Genomic DNA, 23,190 nt, shown 5'->3' on the forward strand with positions numbered 1-23,190 from the left:
TTTTTTCATGGATTTTAACCTTGTATGTAAGATTGCATGTCATTTCTGCATCTTTGGCTTTCGATTCATCATTTTATTGAACTTACTGTTTACTCTCACAGCTATGGGCTGTGTAAATACATATAGAATATTAAGTGAAACAGCTCCCCTAGAGCCACGTCCGTTACTTATGTAAATGCTTTATGTAAAGAAAATAATTCCAAACGCAATAGTGTGAAAAATCCCAACTACACAAGATCAGTAAGAATAACAACGGTGTGTTTAACTTAAGATGGTATTTTAAAAGGATTTGACAGTGATAAAACCTAAATGTTGCCCTGATTTAGTGGTTCCCAGTGCTTCTGGTGGGAGGGGTTAACTGTGAGGCCGGGCGGAGTTAAGACACAGCTGCCGGGGCTGTGAACCCTTTCAGCAGCACTTTACTGAGTAACAGGCCTCGCTTCTCTCCTCCGGTTCCTTACTTCGACCCCAAACCACGAATACGATGTTTGAATTTATATTTATTTCGAAAGAAAGCTCCTGAGAGAAACAACCGAGCTGCTCAGCGAAGTTCCGGACCCTCGCGGTACGTAAACCCAGCGCGTGAGCCATGTTTGGAAACGCTTGTTGTTTAGCCTGGGATTTAAGTGTTGTTTAACGTAACGTTTTAATGTTGTTTAACCTGACGTTAGTGTTCTAACGTAACTTTAGTGTTTTAATGTTGCTTAACGTGACGTTCGTTTTTGATGTTTTAATGTTGTTTAACTTAACGTTAATGTATGTACATAACGTTCTTGTTTGAATGTTGTTTAGGCTAGGGTTTAATGTAAGGTTAGGTTTTTAATGTAACGTTAATGTTTCAATGTTGTTTAAACTAGTGTTTAGGGTTAGGGTTGTTTAGGCTAGGGTTTAATGTAAGGTTAGGTTTTTAATGTAACGTAACGTTAATGTTTCAGTTGTTTAACCTGATGTTGTATTGTTTCGTCTAGCGTTATAATGTTGTTTAGCCTAGTGTTTTAATGTTGTTTAGCCAAGTGTTTTAATGTTGTTTAGCCTAGTGTTTTAATGTTGTTTAACCTAGTGTTTTAAGTTGTTTAGCCAAGTTTTTTTAATGTTGTTTAACCTGATGTTTTATTGTTTCGTCTAGCGTTATAATGTTGTTTAGCCTAGTGTTTTAATGTTGTTTAGCCTAGTGTTTTAATTTTGTTTAGTCGTGTTTTAATTTTGTTTAGTCGTGTTTCAATGCTGTTTAGCCTAGTGTTTGAATGTGTTGTTTAGCCAAGTGTTTTAATATTGTTTAGCCTAGTGTTTTAATGTGTTTTAGCCTAGTGTTTTAATGTGGTTAAACCTAGTGTTTTAATGTGGTTAAACCTAGTGTTTTAATGTGGTTTAGCCTAGTGTTTTAATGTGGTTTTTCCTAGTGTTTTAATGTTTTTTAACTTAACGCTAATGTTGTTTAACGTAACATAGTGTTTGAATGTTGTTTAGCCTAGTGTTTTGATGTTGTTTAACCTAACTTTAGTGTTTTAAATGTTGCTTAACCTAACTTTAATTTTTAGCCTAGTGTTTTAATGTGGTTTAGTCTACTGGTTTAATGTTGTTTAATGTAACGTTCGTGTTTTTATGTTGTTTATCATTGGGTAGTGTTAGTGTAATGTTTGTGTGTGTTGTGCTGTGCTTTTAATTACATCGATCTACCTACCTAAATAAATGTCAAGGTTTACGCTTGTATCTATTGCTTGCTTGCTGCTGTTAGTCAGTACTTTGGAAATATTTTGCCTCATAGCAATTTAAGTGATCATAAACTCATTTGATTAAAGAGACCATGATGATCTCTTTAGACTCTTTGACAGACCTTAAAAGGTCAATATTGTTTAAGTTATTTCATAATATTCCGGAATTTTGATCCAGTAAACGGTTGATGTCAAGTGAGGCACACTTTGCACTGTTTCTATCTTGACCTCTGTTTCTGTTTTCCAGAATGCGCGTGGACCAGGACAGTAGGCAGTCATGGTGCAGGAATACCAATCCCCTGTTAGGGTCTACAAAAACCCATTCGAGCTCATCATGGCGGTGAGTTCTGTCATGCGCTTCCATTGCAGTTATTATTTATAACAACATGATTAAGTCTGTGTCAAATGTTGAGGCATCAGGAAAAACATGGCAAACTTTTGTGCACTGTAATATTTGGGATACTGAAGTCTATACTTTGTACCTCGGGGGCCTCAACAGGGGACATTCCTGAAGTTTTGTTGCATAACATCTGGTGCAACAGTCGCCATACTGTGAGCGGAAAAAAAGCATGTAACCATTAAAACAAACCTCGCTCAGCATTTGGCCAGAGTGGTGTCTTGTTCATTCTGACACCCACCACCATCACTAACCGCTGATTGTAGTCAAGGTTTCTAATCAAAGATTTTTAATCGACATGCTCAACATTTTTTTTTTGTATCCACTTTCCCACATTTCTGTTAGGCAAGTGTTTTTTCATCACTCATACTTGCAGTCTAATGGAATAATGTAGCTATTGCCTCAAAAGGTCATGAAGTACCTGATGGCTATTTTGGAAGATTAAGATGTAAAATGGTGAAGACAATATAACTGTCAGCATGGAGCGTATATCACTTGCATATGATTCCTAACTCTTCCAAGAAGGGCTGGATGATATGACCAAAATTAAAAATATACTTTTGCATCAGTCGATACAACAGTTATTAAGATAGTAATCAGTCAATGTGTTAACACTAGACAAGGAAAAAATATCATTTGAAATGGCAAGAATTCCCACTCCCCGCTGATGTCGGCACCTACGCACATTTCTGAGCAATAGTTGTGCCAAGTCTATGAAACCAATAAAACGATTGTTCTGGAGGGGAGTGGGGCAGAGTCGAGGATAAAGAGGGGACTGTGGAGCCCTTTGAGAGTCTGACTGTGATGAGGCGCTATACATTATGTTACAGTAGATTCGTTAGACTGAGGCTTCTATCCAAGGTGCCTTGCAATAAGTGCATTCAACCAAAAGAAAAATGTCCAGAATCATGCAAGTGCATAAAATTCATAAAACAAGCAGACTGCTCCAAGTGCTCCATTTTACAAAGCAGAAATGCCGATCTTTCTTTTATTTGAATGGGCCATGCTGCCGTCTGTGCAGATGAGGTTTCTGTGCAGGGTATTAGCTGTCCTGGTGTCAGTGGGGAGCTTGTTCCACTATTTCGATGCCAGGACCGCAAATATCAGAATGTTTTTGATTGGCAGCTGGGGTCCCATGTAAGTGATTGACTGGCAAGCCATTTAGCTGCGAGTGGACTCAGAGCTGCATGAGTGCACCTAACTTGGGGACAAACTGAATGACGCGTAGCGCAGTGTTGAGATAATACGACCTACTGCAGGAGTCTAAACAAGCAGTGTACAGTAAAACCACACCAGGGGATTACACAACGTGTTGAACCTGTTTAGAGAGCGTATTGTTGCTGTAAGCAATGTGCGAAGCACACCGGCCTCAGTATCCGTATTCAACCACAAGAAAGGATTCAAACTTCATGCACGCACAAACACACACGCGCTTCGGAACATTCCGTTGTTCAACCACAGTTCCAAGATCAGTAGAATTTCTTACAAATGGAATTGATCGACGCTAACAGGATAAATGGAAAGGAGATTTAACCCTGTAATTTCTTTTTTTTTTTCTTTTAATACTGCCCCTTAACAGCGAGTGAGTGCTAGCTCCTGGCGTCGCTACCTTTTCGACCTCTCTCCGACCCACCTGACCCCATCTGACCTCAGACCTGTGTGAATGTGGTTTGGCTTAGAAAGCATGGCGTAGCTCCTTTCTACAGACAGGAGTTGGCAACAGGCATCCTAGTGGGGAGGGTGTTTGACTCTGAGGTGAAAGGTTCTGGGTCCAAACGCCAACGTCCACAGCCTAAGCCGGAGGCATCCTTGAGCAAGACGCCTGACCCCTACTTGCTCCTGAGTGACATGTATCTGAATCCGTCATTAGTCATTCTGAATTACGATGTTTGCCAAATGAGTGAATGATACATAATTGCGGATATAACTGTGTGTGTGATTTGTTATGACTGTATTCCCTGATTAGACACAGTTTATTTACAGGAGGTTCTGGTCATTAAATACGAAAAACATCAGGACAGATTCTGCCTGTCCATACATACATAATACAGCCCTCGGTATACAATGTGTTGGCTAGCTCTCTGTCTACGGCAGCCAGGACATAACTGGCGGGCCGGGCTCCTACACTGTACTCTGGCCTTTGTTCCTCTGCTCCAGCGTGGTGGAGTGGAGAAAAGACGTCCTTGTGCTGTGATCAGGAGGGGGTAGCATTCACTCCTGGTGTCTGTTATACAACACCAGATATAGAAGGGCTTAAATCGAGAAGAAGTGTGTTTTTGGATTACATAAATAAGCGTGGTGACGTGGTGGAGGTTTAGACTGATTAGACTGCCTGTGTGTTTTGCTCTTTAATGTTTAGAGGTTGGCTGGCTAATCAAATATTAAGTTTGTCTTGTGTTTGCCGAGCGATCAACAGGCACGGGACATGGGTTCTCCGGCTCTGACGCAGGGTGCTCTTCTCTCTGCGTTTAACGTTCACTTCAGTAGCTCCTTAGGCCCTTCTAGTTAACACACGTCTGTCAACAAACGTTGCGTGCCGGTGCTAAAGTTCAGAAAGTAATTCAACCGGTTGGGCGTGCGCTAATGTCGCGACTAGCACTGTCGGCGTAAGTTGTCTGGCACATCCATTCATGAAAAACTAACATCATCAGGTTTTGGAAGTAAATGTTTCACAGCCCAACAACAAAACAACAGAATGCTTACCCGGGACGGTGTTAACGACCCGGTTCAGCCTATGTCCCTGCTTGCCTTGCATATTTTATTGTCACAGCAGTTTGGTTTTCTAGGCACACCTCAGCAGATGTTTTTATCCACAGCATTGAATGTCATATTTTAGATGCATGTCATTAATGTTAAGATGGTGGTTAGGATCCCTTCAAGAAGGAAGTTTACATTGTAGTTCCACTCCAGGATGGTCTGGCTGGAGGTCAGAAGTCCCTAGTCTCTAGACCACACCCGTGGCTTCCTACCGTAGTCATCACATGGTGCTCTGTGTTGTACAAGGCAGAGCGACGCTGGCCTCACCAAAACAGCAGCTGACTGAACTAATGAGGTCGGTGTGCAGTAAACCTGAACATCCACAAAGCATTAAGCAGTACAGTACACAGTACACACTGTTGTGCTTTTAGCCCCGCGCCCCCACCCCGCCCTCCCCCCGCTCCTGCTGCTGCTGCTGCTGCTTCAGCTGTTAAATTGGTTTTAGTCATGTGGTGCCAAACTCGCGTCCACCGGAGAAGCCAGGTTCAGTCTTTTGGGTTTGCATGGTTACTGATGCTGCTGTGGTCGACTGGCTGAACGTGTGTTGTGTCTGACGGTGAAGGCTGATTTCGTGAACCCCCTGTCCACCAACTCCAGTTGTGTGATTTTACTTAGATAAATAGCAACCCCTTACCTTTTCATTAAATCGATGGTGTTCTGCACAGGCACGATTCACTACTCGTAGCTTGCTAATTAAGGTAGTCAACGTGCAAGCAATTGTGCAGTCGTAACATTGTTCAGCGTAACCATGGTGGCCCAGTCTTGCTACCCTCTCTAAACTGTGTGGTGGTCAGCTCTTGCTGCCTCACATCAGGAAGGTGCTGGGTTTGAGGCCCACTACTGCCACCAGGAATGGAGGGTCTGTGTTCCAGGCCTTTCCACTCTGGAAAGGCCTTTCCACTCTGGAAAGGCCTTAGTGGAAATGTGAGTGGAATGTGTGTATGAACTCCCTGGTTCATACACACATTCACACAGTGATGGCAGAGTCACCCATCTAAGGCGACGGCCAGCTCATCGGGAGCACTTAGGGTTAGGCGTCTTGCTCAGACAGGGACACCTCGACACTCGGTTCAAGCTAGCAACCTTCCGGTTACAATTCAACCCTCTCTACCTCCAGAGCTAAGCCGACCCATCATCTGTGCTCCCGTTTCCCCCAGACTATTAACCATGCAAGACAACGACCCTGCCTTGCCCATGAGCGCGCACTACAAACAAGATTTGGTTCCCGGGCGCAATGTTGCGCCCGGGAACCAATTCTTGTTTGTAGTGCCCGTCCCTTGCTCATGGGAAAGGCAGCCCACCCCCTGCCCGCAGTGTGTTATGATGGGTTTAATGCAGAGAAGGTCTCCCCCTCTGGGATCAATACAGTCCATCTACCTCTGCTTCAGTGTCTGAAGCGCGTGGTCTACCCCCATTCCAGGCGTACGTCCGGCGCTTCCCCAAGTGCCCGCTGATCCCGGTGTTCCTGGACAGCGAGGTGATGAGTGAGACCCACAGCCCGGATGGGGCGGTGACGGTGACGGAGAGGCGCTGCATGGTGGACGTGGAGGCCCCCCGGCTCCTCAAGCGGGTAAGCCCTGAGTCAGCTCCGTAGGCAGGGTCTATCGCTGGAGGGGACCGTCGATACTGGGCCAGGGTTATAGTCCCTGGCTTTGATAATGCCAAGGGTTAAATAATGTTACTTCTACTTAGTGTGTGTGTGCGTGTGCGCGTGTGCGCGTGTGTGACTTTGAGTGTGTGTGACTTTGAGTGTGTGTGTGTGACTTTGTGTGTGTGTGTGTGACTTTGTGTGTGAGTGTATGACTTTGAGTGTGAGTGTGTGTGTGTGTATGACTGAGTGTGTGTGTGAGTGTATGACTTTGTGAGTGTATGACTTTGTGTGAATATGTGCGAGTGAGGTGTCTGTATTTTGCTACACATACATATTTTGAAGTATTTTTCTCTCATTCATATGTCCTTGTCCTATGTTGTGTATCTGTGTGGTTAGATGGCGGGCGTGGACTACCTGTACTTCATCCAGAGGAACACTCTGAACCGCCGGGAGAGGACTCTGCACATCGAGGTCCACAACGAGACCTTCTCCAGCCGCGTGTTCGTCAGGGAGCTCTGCAACTACACGGTCTGCAACCCCCCATGCATCCTCTGGTCTCCTATAGCAACGTCTGAACTGAGCCCCATGCAGTCTCCTCTGCTCTGATATAGCTCCGTCTGAACTGAGCCCAATGCGGCCTCCTCTGGTCTCATATAGCTCCGTCTGAACTCATCTCATGCATCCTTTGGGTCTAATGGGTCCTCTGATCTAAGATAGCAACGTCTGAACTGAACTCGTGTCGGTTTATCTAATCATGTCCGCTGTAATCTACTCTAATCATAGTCGCCCAATATCTTATACAGTCCAGTGTTCACTCAGCGAACTGTATCTAATGTTATACATCATCAGTATAAATCTCATTTCATTTTGTGCATCTTGGGTTCTCTTCTTACCTCAGATTTGATTTAAATGTAAACTCCTCTATGTTTATATCATACAAATACAGTATGTCTATATATTGTAATATTAGTACTTATAACTGGTCATGTCAGGGTCAGGAGTGTTCAGGTCGACCCAATATTGTCCGTAGGCCCCCCATTGACCTAATGTTGTCTTTGTGACCCCAGAGAACGAGGGGTGTGTTAAATTCATGACCTCATGTTGTCTGTGACTCCAGGTCCACCCAGAGAACGAGGAGTGGACATGCTTCGAGCAGACGGCCAGTCTGGACATCAAGTCGTTCTTCGGCTTCGAGAACTCTTCAGAGAAGATCGCAATGAAGCAGTACGCCAGCAGCATCAAGAAGGTACGCTTTGTCTGCAAACAGATCACAAAGTACATTTCCATGAACCTGAGGTGGGGCTTTTCTAAACGGCAGCGCAGGTGCACCTCTGAGGTTTGTTATGTCCACAGTGTTGACATAATGCGGCCTCTTCTTGTGGGTGTGGGGCGTGGGCTGTGTGTGACACATGATCCCACCAGCAGACACAACGGCGGCTTGTGACTGCTGAGAAAATGTCAGATTCGTTGGGCTTCCAGATACACTAATTTGCTTTCTGAGAAGGAAATCCAAAATGCCTTTTGATTCTCAAAGCGTCTTTATTATTTGATTAATGTAGTATAATAAGCCTAAAGGGGACATATTATGAAAACAACACTTTTCCTGGGATTTGGGGTGTTGTTTTGGGTCTCTGGTGCTCCCACACACATACAAACTTTGAAAAAAGTCTGTACATGAGTTTTTTTGAGTGAGATATGCATTTCTGAAAGTACCCTGCCTCCAGTTACCAAACAAGCGAGTCAGTTTCGGCGCCCCCTCCTACATAGTAAGGGGGCCCAGTTGAATATTACCTCCCACTTCCCCACTCTCCTCCATCAGAGCATAGCTAAGATTTTGTGGAACAGCGGACGAGCAGCTCAGGCGGGGGGAACTCGGCAGCAGCTCAACTCCGGGAGTATGCCGCCGAAGCCCCCAATTCTTTTCAACCACGGCCGAGATATCCCCCACTAAGAGTATTTACTTGTTTTGAAAGTGCCAGAGACGTCATACGCAGTATTTATGTTTCCTAATTTCATCCAAGGCGCACATAGCTTTTGGCCGTTATATTACATATAATATTATCTATTCCCATATATATAATATAATAATTATTATTATATAGATATAGAGCTCCAGGAGTCCGCAAATGGCAACAATCCCTTGTCCTCCATGATGTGGTTCAGTCTGACAGCTCATTGGTCAATGGGCAGCAGCTCATTTGCATTAAAGCTACAGACACAAACGGCACATTCTGAAGGGACTGAAACGGAGTGAATAGCGGTAGGCGAGATTTCTTTTCCTAAAAGCTATTTCCAGCAAAGGGCTTCAAAAACATGTTTTCTGGAACTCAAATACTATGTTTACTTGTTGTGGTCTCGCCTAGGGACACCTCAACACTCGAACTAGCAACCTTCAGGTTAATAGCCAGCCCGCTCTAATTACCGAACCAAGTTCCAACCTTGTACTGTGAAACACATCGTATCCCCATATTCCTTCCAACACGAGGAGGATGCGATAGAGTAGAGCAGTGGTTCTTAACCTTTTGACTTGAGGTTGACCACTTACTTGTCTTCTAGGCCTTTTGCTGACTGTCTCCTATGCAAACGGAACGATTGAGATGAATCCAAGTGCAGTGGCTGAGCAAAGAGAGGCGGCCAGGCAGAGGGAACAGTGGAGACGCAGAGCAGCGGTGCTTCTGCTCCCAGTGGCTTTATTGAGTCAACAGACTATCAATTGAAAACATGACAATGGGAAACGGATGTTTTGCACAGAGCGACACCATTTTTAGGAGCCATGATACTATATCACTGTATTTACAATATTTAAATTTATTCTAAACTATCTGTATTCTTTTTTCTTTTTTCTTTAAACTATCTGTATTCTTTTTTCTTTACGTACGCTGCATGCATGCAGCGTACGGCCTCGAGTTCTCAAAAACTTTGTTCGTTTCGATCCTATAACTACATAATTATAAAGGGTTAGGTGGAAGTGCACCACAGTGATTTTAGTTTAACACTTTCCCTTGAAACATAAATGGCTTGTTTGATTTTCATCCAATTATTCTTGTTTTAAAGCCTGGACATGGAACAATACTTGCCCCTATTGGATCGCTGATATCAATATTCATTGTGTTTTTTTCCTAAGATCAAGAACATCTAAGATTTAATGGCAAACTGAATATAATAATGTGTTGAGTCATCGACTCCAGACAAGGGCATCACCAGGTCAAAAAAACCCTCAAGCGGGCAGCCCATTTGTACCGGAGATGGAAAACATAGAGAGTCCCTGGAAGGTTGTTATGAGTACATAGAGGTATGTTGATACCGTCGTCTCCATGCTAATCCAGTCCTCAGGCCAGTTCCAGCCGTTCCTCTGTGCCACAGCACAACCTCAGGGGGGAGACGGCTCTGAGCCCTGGTCCGGACCGACCTGAAGGAGGCGGAGTCACGGCATGTGTCCTGTTTAGTTATGGAGATATAACGCGGAGGAGGAGGAGGAACTCGTTCAGAATGGATGCTCGTGTATTTCTACAGTGCGCAGTCTACACAGTGCGATTGAAAACCTTAGACACTTTTCAGAGTTTATTCTAAAAAAATCCTTTATATTTTTATTTATTTTATTCTTTAATTTTGGGTTTGCCAATCATCACCCAATTACAGAGCACCCCCCCCCTCCCCCCCCCCCCCCCCCATTTCCTCCCACAGGATTGGTCGAAACAAATATGAAGTGACAGAAAGCGAAACGACCCTTTCTCCCAGCTCTGAGCTCTTCAGCCTATCGTCTAACCCCAGCCCCGGTCTCCCCTTCCAGGGTAAGGAGATCATCGAGTACTACCTCAGGGAGCTGGAGCAGGAGGGGGTCACCCACGTGCCTCGCTGGACCCCATCGCTCGCCCCCAAAGCAGCCCCCCTCGGGCGCCTGACTGCGCCCCCGCTCAGCTCCATCACCGCCAACACCACCTCCTCCTCCTCCGCCGCCACCGCCAACAGCACCGCCCCCTGGCCCATCTCTGTCCCCGGACCCAAGACCGGGGCGTCCTCCAGCCCCCCCGAAGTACCCCCCTCCGCACCAGAAGGTGGGTCCCCCAGTGGGGGTAAGCGAGACACTAGTCTCCATGACGACAGGTCTAGGGTAATAGGGGGTTACTCTGTTCATTTGCAATGTCACCCGTGTTTAACAAAACCAAAGGAGATCTGGGTGGGTGTTTCGGCGGTGGTTGGCTCCCATTTAGCTGGAAGGTCCTTGTTTCAAACCCCGAACTCTGCAGTCAAACCCTCTAGCTACTTATTGATGATAGGTTTCAGAAATTTATTCTTTGTGTTGAAGTGATTAAAGTGCATTCATTCTTGGGAATTGACCCCTACTAAATTCATTTAGAATACGAGGCCGTACAATTGTGTGGCGCTTATGATTAGGGAAAGAAAACATAAAAATATTACCTTTGTGATCCAAAATTAATATATATTCACTGCTCTCTTACTACTCTTATAACCCTTTAATGCTATCCAATTTTCAGAGCTTCAACTGTTACTCACTAGTGAAATTGTGAGGATTACACTCTGATTATTGTGTTTGAGGAAAAAACTCAAGTATAGCAGTGAATATATCAATTCATTCTGGAGTGTAAAGGTTATATTTTAATGTTTCCTTTCACCATTCATAAGCACGGTACATAATTGTACGGCCTTGGTTTCTAAATAAATTCAGTATATTCATAAATGTGTTCAGTCTTTGTTTCACATTTGCATGTGACTCATTTGGGAGGTTTTCTATTGACGTCTGTGATTAGGAGGCCAAAACAAAATCCATCTTTTGTCCTGTGGATAATTCAAAGCAACGAGCCGAATGACCCAGTAAACACCAGCAAGACGCTCCCAACTTCTTGACTCTGTACCGCCTGACCCTTTATAAGTGGAGTTAATCGCTCTGTTGCTGCTGCACGAGTTTCACCGCACTGTAACCGTTGACGATCTGCCCGTAGACAAACTGGACGCCGACTACATCCGGCGTTACCTTGGCGACCTCACTCCCCTGCAGGAGAGCTGTCTGATTCGTCTGCGCCAGGGGCTGCAGGAAACCCACAAAGGAAAAGTGAGTGGTACCACACAGAGACAGACAAGCAGACAGCCAAACACTCTCCTGCCAGCACAATGCACTTTAATTGTAGTAATGCATTGGCTTCAAAGTGCACTTTATTAGCACCCAAACACGCTATAAATGTGGTGTTCTTCTTCCAAACAATCATCGCATAAAGGACAGAATTACACAGCTCACAGTAGAGCTGGGATAGTAATCTGTGTTTCACCCAGATCCCAGGATAAACTTTTATCTGGTCCACATTTTAAAACATCCGTTTTGTCTTTGCACCTGATCTTAAACCACAACTAGCAGTAGTTTAAACCCACTCTACCTGCTGAGCTACCACTACTACTAGTAGTACCCCAGGTGGTAGAGCGGGTTGACTTGTAACCAGAGGGTCGCTAGTTTGATCCCCGGCTCCTCCTCGCTGGGTGTTGAGGCGTCCCTGAGCAAGACGCCTCACCCTGACTGCTCCCGCCGAGCTGGCTGTCGCCTTGCATGGTTGACTCCGGCGTCGCTGTGTGAATGTGTGCATGAATGGGTGAACGTTAGGGGATATTGCAAAGCGCTTTGAGTGGCCACTGGGTAGAAAAGCGCTGGATAAATGCAGTCCATTTACCACTGAAAAAGTTTCCATCGCATCGAGGGGTCCCCGTTGTAAACCCTGCCCCCCCCATCCCCCTCAGATCCCCAAGGACCAGCACGTGCTGCGGTTCCTGCGCTCCCGGGACTTCGGCCTGGAGAAGGCCCGCGAGATGCTGTGCCAGTCGCTGACCTGGAGGAAGCAGCACCAGGTGGACTTCCTGCTGGACTCCTGGGAGCGGCCCGGCCTGCTGGCGGACTACTACACCGGGGGCTGGCACCACCACGACAGAGGTGAAGCTAGTCTCTGACGATTATAAATAACAGGCTGGTCATTTTCTGCAGTTCCAATTCATTATTTCATTTTCTCTGGATCTGTAAGCCAGTGTATTCAGTGTGTATTCGTTTGCATGGTCTTATCTTGGGTAGCACTACTACTGTGGTGTAACTCATTTAAATTTTAATTTGCAGTGCACAAACCACCTTTATTTGACACGTCTCTTCACTGGAATTTAGTTATCCCCACAAGGGCGTTGGAGTGCATCCAGCTCTGCTAAAAATGATCACTACCACCCATCATACCTAAAACAGAACCAGACCCTAAAAGGAGTTTCAACGCGTTTAGTCCTCTGCCACGCGGGGCTGCCAGGCGGGGCGCTCGGTGGCTCGTCTGGTATGTGACCCGCCGGACTCTGAGTTCTGCCCTCACCGAGGCGTATTCGGACCCGAAGTGGAACTGAGAGCCACCGACTTCCTCCAACACTCGTGATGCTGTGGCTTTAAAAGTCGTTCTTAAACATCATGTGCCCTTGCCTGTTGAACCATTTCAGAATTTAGATGGGACAAAATTACAAATGTTCGTGTTGAGACAGCCCTATTTTTAAAACGTGACAGCGCATATATTACATTGTTTGTGAAGAACTAGATTTAAATCGAGAACTTTTTCTGCTCTGATGCAGTTGACATCCCCTTGCATCCACATAATAGATGGTCACAAATGCAAGCATTTTAGTCTAAGTCTTGATCTCTGCATGTAGAAGTTGACCGCAGGTGGGACTCAAACCTGGTACGCAGCGAGGGATACTGCCTACATGGTTAGCACACTGTTGAGCCACTGAGCTGCTCATAGTGGAAACGCTTAACAGGTCAATAGACCAGGGTGGACTCTGTGCCAAATAGTTTTTGGGCTTGGTACCAAGGTCTAGGTTAGTATCAGTGTGACCCCCATGTAGCAGATAACCCCCTGTTGAGTTCACTGGACCTGCGTCATCGGTCTCCACGGTGTGTTCCTCGGGAGCCCTCGTGAGGGATGGCTGGTCCGGGAAGCTCTCCCGCGCGCATCTCAAACACAGAGGCCTTATCCCTTGTGTCAATGTTGTATCGGAAGGAATCACATCTTCCGTTGGTCTCCTAGCAACAGCGTATGTTGCTTCCAGCGCACACAAAGGCCTACAGTACTAGCAGAGGCTGGGAGCCGTTTGGAACGTTTCTATGGCCTGCTGTTTCCGATCGTTTTCCATCTCTCGAACATCACAAGTTCTCGTTCTTTACCATCTTTACTTTCGACGCCCAACTGTCGGAGTGCAGCTCTATACGCACTCGCTGCAGGCCGACACTGGTGATTCAGGAACATCTACATTGGCTAGTTTGTCTGTATTGAGTCCTATCATCAGAGCAGCATTTCTTAACCTATGGGTCAGGACCCAGAATGCGTTGCCTTTCAGTCGAAGGTGTGTTACAAAAAACCAAATGAATCACTTTCCCCCTGTCTTCTGAGTCAGTTTTCAGTGTGCGCGATTAGGTCCAACAATAACAATTACCAATGTTGTGTCCCGAGATGAAACGAGGTGATGAACCCCTGCATTAAAAGGTTCTTAGTGACTGTACAGTGCACACAAGAAGATCTCACTTCAGCCCCCCTCTGTCAATAGAGTCCAGAAACACGGCTCAACGAAAGTTCCCTTCCCTGAACTCTGAATGCGAGCGAAAAGCAACGCAAAGTGCATCAAGATCGGTTCTGTATTCTGAGAAAAGCCTGTTGTGAGTCTGAAGCTGGAGGAACCAGCCAGCTCACATCTGCAGCGGGCCCCCCGGGGGGCCCCTGCTACAATGATTAGCCGTGGGCCCCAGCCTGCCATCTGTTGCGTCTGCGGAGGTAAACAGCGCTTGCTAATTGCCGCGGTGGGCACGGCTCCAGGGCTCCCCCCCGTCGCCGCCCCCGTCTGATGAAGACGCGATGGAGAGCTTTAAACGCCGGGACCAGCGTTGACACGGCGCTCGCTGGTTAACGGGTTCCTCTCCCTCCTCTGATGAGTCGCTCTGGAGGAGAGGGGCAGGCAGCATGTCGTTGGAGTCAAATGTCCGCTGGCTTTTGAGTTAATTAGACGAGCCACGGGCGCTGATTACATTTAGCCCGGCGCATCTCCCGCCTAATGCAGCTTCAGAAAGGTCAGATGTGTCTTTCAGAAACAGACGTATATATATATTTATAAATATATATGTCTGTTTCTGAAAGACACATCTGACCTTTCTATATAAATATATATATATAGCTGCCTGCCTGCTCAGAACCTGGAACTGATCCAAAGGATGTGAAAGAATTAAAATAATAAATAAATAAATAAAGGACTCTGCAATAAAGATGACATACCATCTGTTAAGAGCATTTAATAGCCGTATATCCCCCCCGTCCCCCCCAGAGGCTCCAAGCCATCAAAGACTGTTCTTAAACTCCCAGGATTTGACGACATGCGTGATATGCATTCACGAAGTGGCAATGAAGTTCAAATAGTGCTGAACTTTTTCAAGGGGCCTGACGATGTAATTAGCGGGATCTAGTGTTACGGGAGTCTTACAACGGGGCTTCTGCTACATGTGCTTTACAGGGCATGCCTTACAACTATGTGAATTGAATAAATTTACATTTCATGCAATACAAAAGCTTCCAAAACACTCTTTAAACGTGTTTCTTGATGGCTCCAGTGGAGCGGTCACTGAATACATGCTTTAAAGGTATGGTTGTTCGTGCAGACGCATTCCTGAGGGCAGTCACCGTGGTTTGGTTGTGTATTCATAGGGTGTTCTCTGTGTGTGCTCTAACTGTGTGTGGTTGTGCGTACAAATGGGGTTCTCGCTACGCGTTGTAACTGCGTGTGGTTGTGTGTTGATGAGGTTCTCTATGGGTTGTGTTGTAACTGCGTGTGGTTGTGCTTCCAGACGGCCGCCCTCTGTACATCCTGCGCCTGGGTCAGATGGACACCAAGGGCCTGGTGCGGGCGCTGGGGGAGGAGGGCCTGCTGAGACAGGTGAGTCTTTCTGCTGCATAGGACCAGCATGCACCTCTTCTCACTCCCAACATCTACCTGCCTGGAGACACCGTCGCTCACTCACCTGTTAGACGCATTTCAATTCTTAAATACACAGATATACACACTTTGTCTTTGCTCTCGTAACTTAGGAACCTAGGTTCTGTAAAGTCCTATCCTAGGTTCTGTAAAGTCCTATCCTAGGTTCTGTAAAGTCCTATCCTAGGTTTTGTAAAGCCCTATCCTAGGTTCTGTAAAGTCCTTACCTAGAGACTGTAAAGTCCTTACCTAGGTTCTGTGAAGTCCTGTCCTAGGTTCTGTAAAGTCCTTACCTAGGTTCTGTAAAGTCCTAACCTAGTTTCTGTAAAGTCCTAACCTAGGTTCTGTAAAGTCCTAACCTAGGTTCTGTGCAGTCCTCACCTCGGTCTGTCCTTGTGTTCCCTCAGGTCCTGTCCATCAACGAGGAGGGTCTGCGCCGCTGTGAGGAGAACACCAGGGTGTTCGGTCGACCCATCAGGTACAAGAGAACCAAGTCCTCCCTGCTTATTGGTTTTGTGTTAGCTTTTCACAGCACAAAACTGTACAATGGGATTGGCAAGAGGCCAATACCATTGGGGCCACTAAGCTAATGTATTAATACCATTGTAGTAGGTAGCCACATGCTACGCTACGCCACTATATTAATACTAGTTTAGCAGGTAGCCAAATGCTACGCTACACTACTATATTAATACTATTTTAGTAGGTAGCCAAAGCTAGGCTACGCTAACACCTACTATAAGTCGCAATGAGAGCATAGCCCCGTGCTAGGCTAGGCTAACCCCGATGTCCGCTGCGTCACTGCTAGCTGCTGGACGTGCCTGGTGGACCTGGAGGGGCTGAACATGCGCCACCTGTGGCGGCCGGGGGTGAAGGCCCTGCTGAGGATCATCGAGGTGGTGGAGGCCAACTACCCCGAGACCCTGGGCCGCCTGCTCATCCTGAGGGCCCCCCGGGTGTTCCCCGTGCTCTGGACCCTGGTGAGACCCCCCCTCAACCGCCGGGTCAAACACCTTCACACGACGTCACCTTAACGTGAAGCCAAGTTTACACAAAGTCGCCTTAACATGACTTTGTCTTATTATGAAGTCACATTAACAAGACTTTGTCTTATTATGAAGTCACCTTAACATGACTTTGTCTTATTATGAAGTCACCTTAAGTTAAGGTGACTTCATAATAAGACAAAGTCTTGTTAAGGTCCTTAACAAGACTTTGTCTTATTATGAAGTCACCTTAACATGACTTTGTCTTATTATGACGTCACCTTAACATGATGTCGCCTTATTATGACGTCAACTCTACATGGCTTCAACATTACTTTATTTTTTTTAAACTATTCTTTTGTGACACATGTTGGTATAGCTCACCACAGATTTACAAGGTTCAACAGTTAGGCGTATAATGTTTTCGCCTGCCACTTGATATCCTGAACTACCAGGCCTGGAACAATGAGACGGCGTGATGCCGTCTACCTAAAGCCCAGTTCAGACCAAAGATTCACCTTGCAACGCCTTGCAACTCGCAACTCCTTGCAACGCCTTGCAACGCCTTGCAACGAGACGGGCTGCGACGTTCTAAAACTGGGCAGTTCACACTGGCTGCAACGCGCTGCAACGGGCTGCGACGCTAGGTGGTTTCCATAGTAACTGTGAACGCTCTGGCACATGCTGAGAGCCTCAACAGCATTATTTGCGTAGGTTAGGTTAGATTAGTTAGGTTTGCAATTCGTTTTATCTTTATTTTACTTGAGAGTAGGCTAGAGTTACTATGTCTTGTCATTCTCCACTACATCTGCATTGGAGTAAATAGCTGGAGCTTACAGTTAGTTTAGATTACCCGTTGTTGGATACATTGCATTTTCCGGTCATTTGTTGTCCTCATATCTGTATGTGCACACAATTATTCATGTCTGCGATCATCACATAGTCCACAAGCAGCAGGTCGCAATTCCCGATGGGTTACAATTCATGACAGCAGACCGTCGAAATATGCGACCACACTGTAAATGCGGGGAAAATGAGTCAAACTCCAACCAAATGTTTTCAGGTCATTTGTCGTCCTCATATTTGTATTTGGACACAATTATTCATGTCTGCGATCATCACAGAGTCCACAAGCAGCAGGTCGCAATCCCCGATGGGTCACAATTCATGGCAGACCGTCGAAATCTGCGACCACACTGTAAATGCGGGGAAAATGAGTCAAACCCCAACCAAGTGTTTTCAGTTCATTTGTCGTCCTCATATCTGTATTTGGACACTATTATTCGTGTCTTTGATCATCACAGAGTCCACAAGCAACGCAGGTCGCAATCAACGATGCCAAAATCAATCTAGCGCACCGTCGAATTCTGCGCCCACACTGTAAATGCAGGAAAAATGAGACAAACCCCAACCAAATCTTTTCAGGTCATTTGTCGTCCTCATATCTGTATTTGGACACAATTATTCGTCGTAGAATTCAGCAAGATTAAAAGTGCAAATACATCAACAAAATACGACAGTACGGTACCGGGACGGAGTAAGGCCGTGACGTACAAGTTGTTCTGTGCTGTGATTGGCTGAAGAGGAATAGTTAAATCGCCGCGTTCTAAAACTGGACCTTGCGATTTGACATGTTCGATCTCTTGCGACTCCTTGCAACGGCTTGCAACGACCCGTTCACACCGCCCCTGCGACGTTCTAAAACCGTCTCGTTGCAAGCCGTTGCAAGGTGAATCTTTGGTCTGAACTGGGCTTAATGAAACGGTCCTTGACCGATGAGATTCATGTTCCGCCAGGTGAGTCCCTTCATCGACGAGAACACCCGTAAGAAGTTCCTGGTGTACGCGGGGAACGACTACCAGGGCCCGGGAGGGCTTCTGGACTACATCGACAAGACCATCCTGCCTGACTTCCTGGGCGGCTCCTGCATGGTGAGGCGACGCCCACCACCCCCACGGGTGTCTAAATGCTTCTATCGTAAAGAACTAGTCGTCACGGGAATGGAGGGGGGGGGGGGGGAGACGACTTGGCAGGGGACACGCACATGCATAGACCAACGAACACACACACACATAAACCAACACACAAACCAACAACCACTCACCGCGCATAAGCCAACACACACCTTTATCTTTTGCCTCTTCCTAGTCAGCCACTGGTTTATTCCGGTTATTATTTATCACATTGACATGCCAACAGGCATTGTCATAGCATGCTTCATAGCATAGCCTTCCTAGCCTCAAAAGCCAATCAACCCTTGTTTACTGCCTTGAAGCCACGTCTCTCTTGTGAACAGGAAGTCACTCAGTCAATTTTGCACCTCCGCCAGACTTTCACATCCTCCACACTCACTTCCTGTTTCCCCCGTGTCATGTGACAGTGCGAGCTGCCAGAAGGAGGCGTGGTCCCCAAGAGCCTATACCGCACGGCGGAGCAGCTGGAGAGTGAGGAGAACCGGCTGTGGGCCGACGCCATCTACAAGAGCGCCAGCGTCTTCAAGGGAGCTCCCTACGAGGTATGATAGTACCCCACCTTTTCCACCTCATTTAAGACCCTCTACGAGATCCCCCACCTTTCACAAACCATCTAGCCCCCCTACAAGGTACCCCACCTTTTACACCCTATCTCCCACTATGAGTTACTCCACCTTTTACACTACCTTTACCCCACCTTTTACACACCATCTGTCTCTCCTCACGCCTTCATCAAAAGTGAGTGACAGCGAGTCTTAATGTGGTTCATAAGGAGCAGGTATGAGGGGTTGGGGCTTCTTGCATCGACTAGTCTACCCTGCGCCCTTTTTCAATGCACGCTTCAAACCAGACTGGATGGATCGCTAAACGGTTGTAGCTTCGGGGCAGGTATCAATGCTACGCTGAGCGTGTTGTGCAGCTTCACCGGAGTCTAAATTGGGTTAGCAGAGCTCCAGCGTCTGATGGAAAGCCAGGATAAATACAATGTGAAAGGAGAACTGTTTTAACACAAATGGCCTCATTCGTTCCCCAACCACCAAAGCACCTATTCCATGCTCGGCCAGTTCTTTGAGTTCACTTTAATCTTTCAGGTTGGCCTTACGCTGCTCTCAACCACCGTCTGTACTAGTCCAGTCCATCCTGGATGAATTCAGTCTATAAAATAGACCTCACTGCTGACCTGAATTCTGTTGTGGTTTGAGTACTTGCCGAAAGGTTTCTAGTTAGGTTCCGGTTCTTTTCGCTAAGGCCTGCAGTCTACCTGTGGGCATCCTTGAGAAAGATGGGCGTCTTGCTCAAAGTTGCCTCCAGGTGGACCGCAGGGAATCTAACTAGGAACCTAACTAGGAGGCTAATGGGTCTGATGGACCTAACCTCTACCTGCTCCAAAATGACGTAGATTTAAGAGTGACTTTGGATTAAATGACTAGATAGTAAATAGAGTCATCTGATTAGTCAGATACTTGTCTCGTAACAAACCGCTAGGCCTCATGATTCTGAGTCCTGGTCTGTGTTTATAGAAGTGAGCTCCGACCTTGAGGTGGTCATTCAGGTTAGTCCTGTAGTGCTTAATGCAAACACGCCGGGGGAGACGGCCGTGCACGTGAGGGTGGCCTCATGGAACCCGACCTTGGTGCTGATGTAATCACTGTGCCAAAGTTTACTGTTCTGTAAACAACTCTGCAGAGGAGAGATACAGAGGAGAGATACAGAGGAGGTTATATCATCTGTCTTAGGAGCCTGAATGCTAGGGTTGATCCCCCGATACCGTGGAGTGCAGTGCCACCTGCTGGTAGAAATATATATCATTCCCATCTGTTGTATATCGGTTCAGTCGCTATCGTCAGGGAGGGGCTAGAGACTGGATATAAACATCCCTACCATCAGAGGGCCTTAAACCAGTAGGTTAGCTTACCTTTCAAATGCTTTGGTTTTGCAGAACCTGGTTTTCCTTTTGCAGAAAGTTCTGTGATTGTTAATGTCTCTGTTATTATATTGTAAACTTCATCCAAGTGGTTTTCCTGGTCCGCTTGCTCACTGAAGTCTCTGTCCACGTCCAAGTGAACTCTGGTTCTGTTCGCTTCAGATGCAACCTTGATGTGAACCAGATATCAGAGCATTAAGGGTTGAATGTACACTTTCGGACAACGTTTATTAAAAGGGTTCACTGTGATCACTCTCAAAAACTCTAAATTATTCAGTTTTAAATGGGCTCAAGTTTTTATTTGTAGGAACAAAATGAAAAAAAAGCAAGATCATGCATAGTTGTGGCTGCTCCTTCTTCTGCAACAAGGAAACGCGGTGAGTTTTCCCGTCCAATCGACAAGGGATGTGTTTGTTTAGTTTCCTTCCCCTTAAAAAGGCAACGCCTAACCAAGTGAAAAGTGAAAGTATCATCTTAACCCTTCGATCAGACTACCCAGCTCCAGGTGTGACAGCCCTGAGCGTTAAAACCTGCCTCCTGTCCTCTCCTCCCCCCAGCTGCTCATCGACATCGCTGAGGTGTCCTCGGTCATCACCTGGGACTTTGACGTGTGTAAGGGCGACGTGGTGTTCAACATCTTCCACTCCAAGCGGGCGCCCAGCCCCCCTAGGAAGGAGGCGCCAGGCGCCACCCCCTTGGTGGGCGGGGCCAACCTGCCGCTGATTGACAGGAACTGGACGCTGGGCCAGGACTACAGCAAGGTGGAGACGGCGCTGGCCTGCCGCGAGGGCGAGAGCGTCCAGGTACGTGGGGCCCGGGGTCACGGCGGGGGTCCGAAGTCCATTCTGACAAATGGACTTTGTCAGAGGAAGGTAGCTTTGGATAAATGTGTCTGCTGAACGCCCCGAATGTAAATGTAATGCCATGGTGACGGGTTCTATTCCCGTAGTAACTGCAGGGTCAGATTGAAGGTGAGGGGTTTGAGTCCCTAGGGACTGACTGGTGTCACCAAGTCCTCATTGTTAGAGTGTTCCTCATGGTTGCTGTGAGGAACTTATTTGGGAGTGATTTTGTTTTGAGGACTTGGGATCGATTGGACCGTGTGCCTTTGGGAAATAAAACCGTCCGTTGCATTAAAGGCACAAAATCCTAATTATCTGAGCACTCAAGACAGTGAGGGCTTACCGTCCCACCAGTAAGCCCTCCTCTGTCCCTTCTCATCCTCAAACACACTCCCTATCTCACTCATTCCCTCTCTCACTCTTACTATCACTCAATCCCTCCCTTCTTCTCACTCTCACTCCCCCTGACTCCCACTCACTCACTCACTCACTCCCCTCCCTCCCCCAGGGCTCCCACATCACCCGCTGGCCCGGCTTCTATATCCTGCAGTGGCGGTTCCAGGGCGCTCCGGCCTGCGCGGCCTCCAGCCTGCCCAGGGTGGACGACGTGCTGGCCTCGCTGCAGGTCTCCTCCCACAAGTGCAAGGTCATCTACTACACGGAGGTGCTGGCCTCGCAGGACTTCAGGTCGGTCCCACCACCACTGAGTGCTGCTAGCGGGATGTAGCCGCTAATACCTCTGCTAACAGGATGTAGCGCTAATCTTTCTGCTAACCGAATGTAGGCGCTAATGGGTCTGCTAACAGCCTGTAGCCGCGAATATGTCTGCTACCAGTATGTATCCGCTAATAAGTCGGCTAACCGGATGTAGTCGCTTATTGTTCTCCTGACAGTGTGTAACCGCTAATACTTGTGCTAACAGCCCGTTACCGCTAATACGTCTGCTAACAGTAATATTCGCTACAATGTAGCGAATATTGTAGCCGTTTATACGTCGGCTAACCGAAAGTAGCTGCTAATCAGTCTGCTAACGGTATGTAGTGGCTTGTTGGTCTGCTATCAGTAGCTGCATATCAGTCTGCTAACAGTATGTAGCCGTATATATGTCTGCTAACAGTATGTAGCTGCTAATAGGTCTGCTAACAGTATGTAGCCACCATCTGGTCTGTGGGATTCACCTCTTAATGCTCTGTCCCTCCCCTGGCGTTGGTCTTCTTTGGTGGGGAGAAATGAGCCAACAATTTCACGAAGCACAGGCGCATGTTTCTGATTAAACTGCGGGCTTACTGCATCTTAGACTTTGAGAACCACTGCCCTACTTCATATTAACGTCACCTTGTTGCTGCTCCCCAGGGGGTCCATGACCAGTCTGGAGTCCAGCCACAGTGGCTTCTCCCAGCTCAGCGCGGCCACCACCGCCTCCAGCCAATCACACACCAGCTCAGGCATATCCAGGTAGCATCTGACCTATGGGAAGAGAGCACCGTGAGGACGTGGACTCCTATTGGCTTGTACTGTGGACTTAACGAACACTTTTAGAATAACAAAATACTTAACACTTGACGATGGTTTCACGAATTATGATATTCAGCATTTAGTATTATTGTTAATATAAATAATATGAATATATATATATATTTATATCCGAGTAGCATATTGTTGACTTGAGGGTTCCTGTATTATCACAATCCTTTAATAAACTTCTTCTTTGGCAAGCAATGGTTGACTTTAATTTGTTTAAAGGACAATTCAGGTGTTTTGAACATTGAGCCCCCTTTCTGGTTTGTCTAGGATGAAATAGAGTTGTTAACACCGACATTTTTAATATTGGTCCTGTCTCGAGTATTTGGCTAATTTCGAATCGCCCCTGCCTGCTTCACAATGGCTGGCTATGGGCATTCACAAACCTATCCTTAAAACACCCCTAAACGTTAGTTTTCAGAAATGCGAAACTCATCCAGTGTTTAGTGGTGTTCGTTGATGTTCCTCATCAAGTATTGTAGCGAAATACAGTTTCTGTCGT

The 23,190-nt window shown here is 46.6% G+C and overlaps 1 protein-coding gene across 1 annotated transcript; it reads left to right on the forward strand.

Moving 5' to 3' along the window:
* The first annotated feature begins 355 nt into the window (after nt 1–355).
* Nucleotides 356–22,886, forward strand: LOC115537636 (SEC14-like protein 1). The gene is made up of 16 exons (XM_030349685.1): nt 356–565; nt 1,960–2,052; nt 6,287–6,436; nt 6,854–6,985; nt 7,575–7,703; nt 10,248–10,512; nt 11,419–11,528; nt 12,203–12,392; nt 15,315–15,403; nt 15,850–15,920; nt 16,251–16,422; nt 18,225–18,359; nt 18,809–18,943; nt 20,883–21,128; nt 21,676–21,854; nt 22,521–22,886. The coding sequence occupies exons 2-16, from the start codon at nt 1,990–1,992 to the stop codon at nt 22,624–22,626; spliced, it is 2,172 nt and encodes a 723-aa protein (XP_030205545.1). The 5' UTR covers nt 356–565; nt 1,960–1,989; the 3' UTR covers nt 22,627–22,886.
* The last annotated feature ends 304 nt before the right edge of the window (nt 22,887–23,190 follow it).

Source organism: Gadus morhua, chromosome 2, assembly GCF_902167405.1.
Source record: "Gadus morhua chromosome 2, gadMor3.0, whole genome shotgun sequence".
Classification (NCBI taxonomy): Eukaryota; Metazoa; Chordata; class Actinopteri; order Gadiformes; family Gadidae; genus Gadus; species Gadus morhua.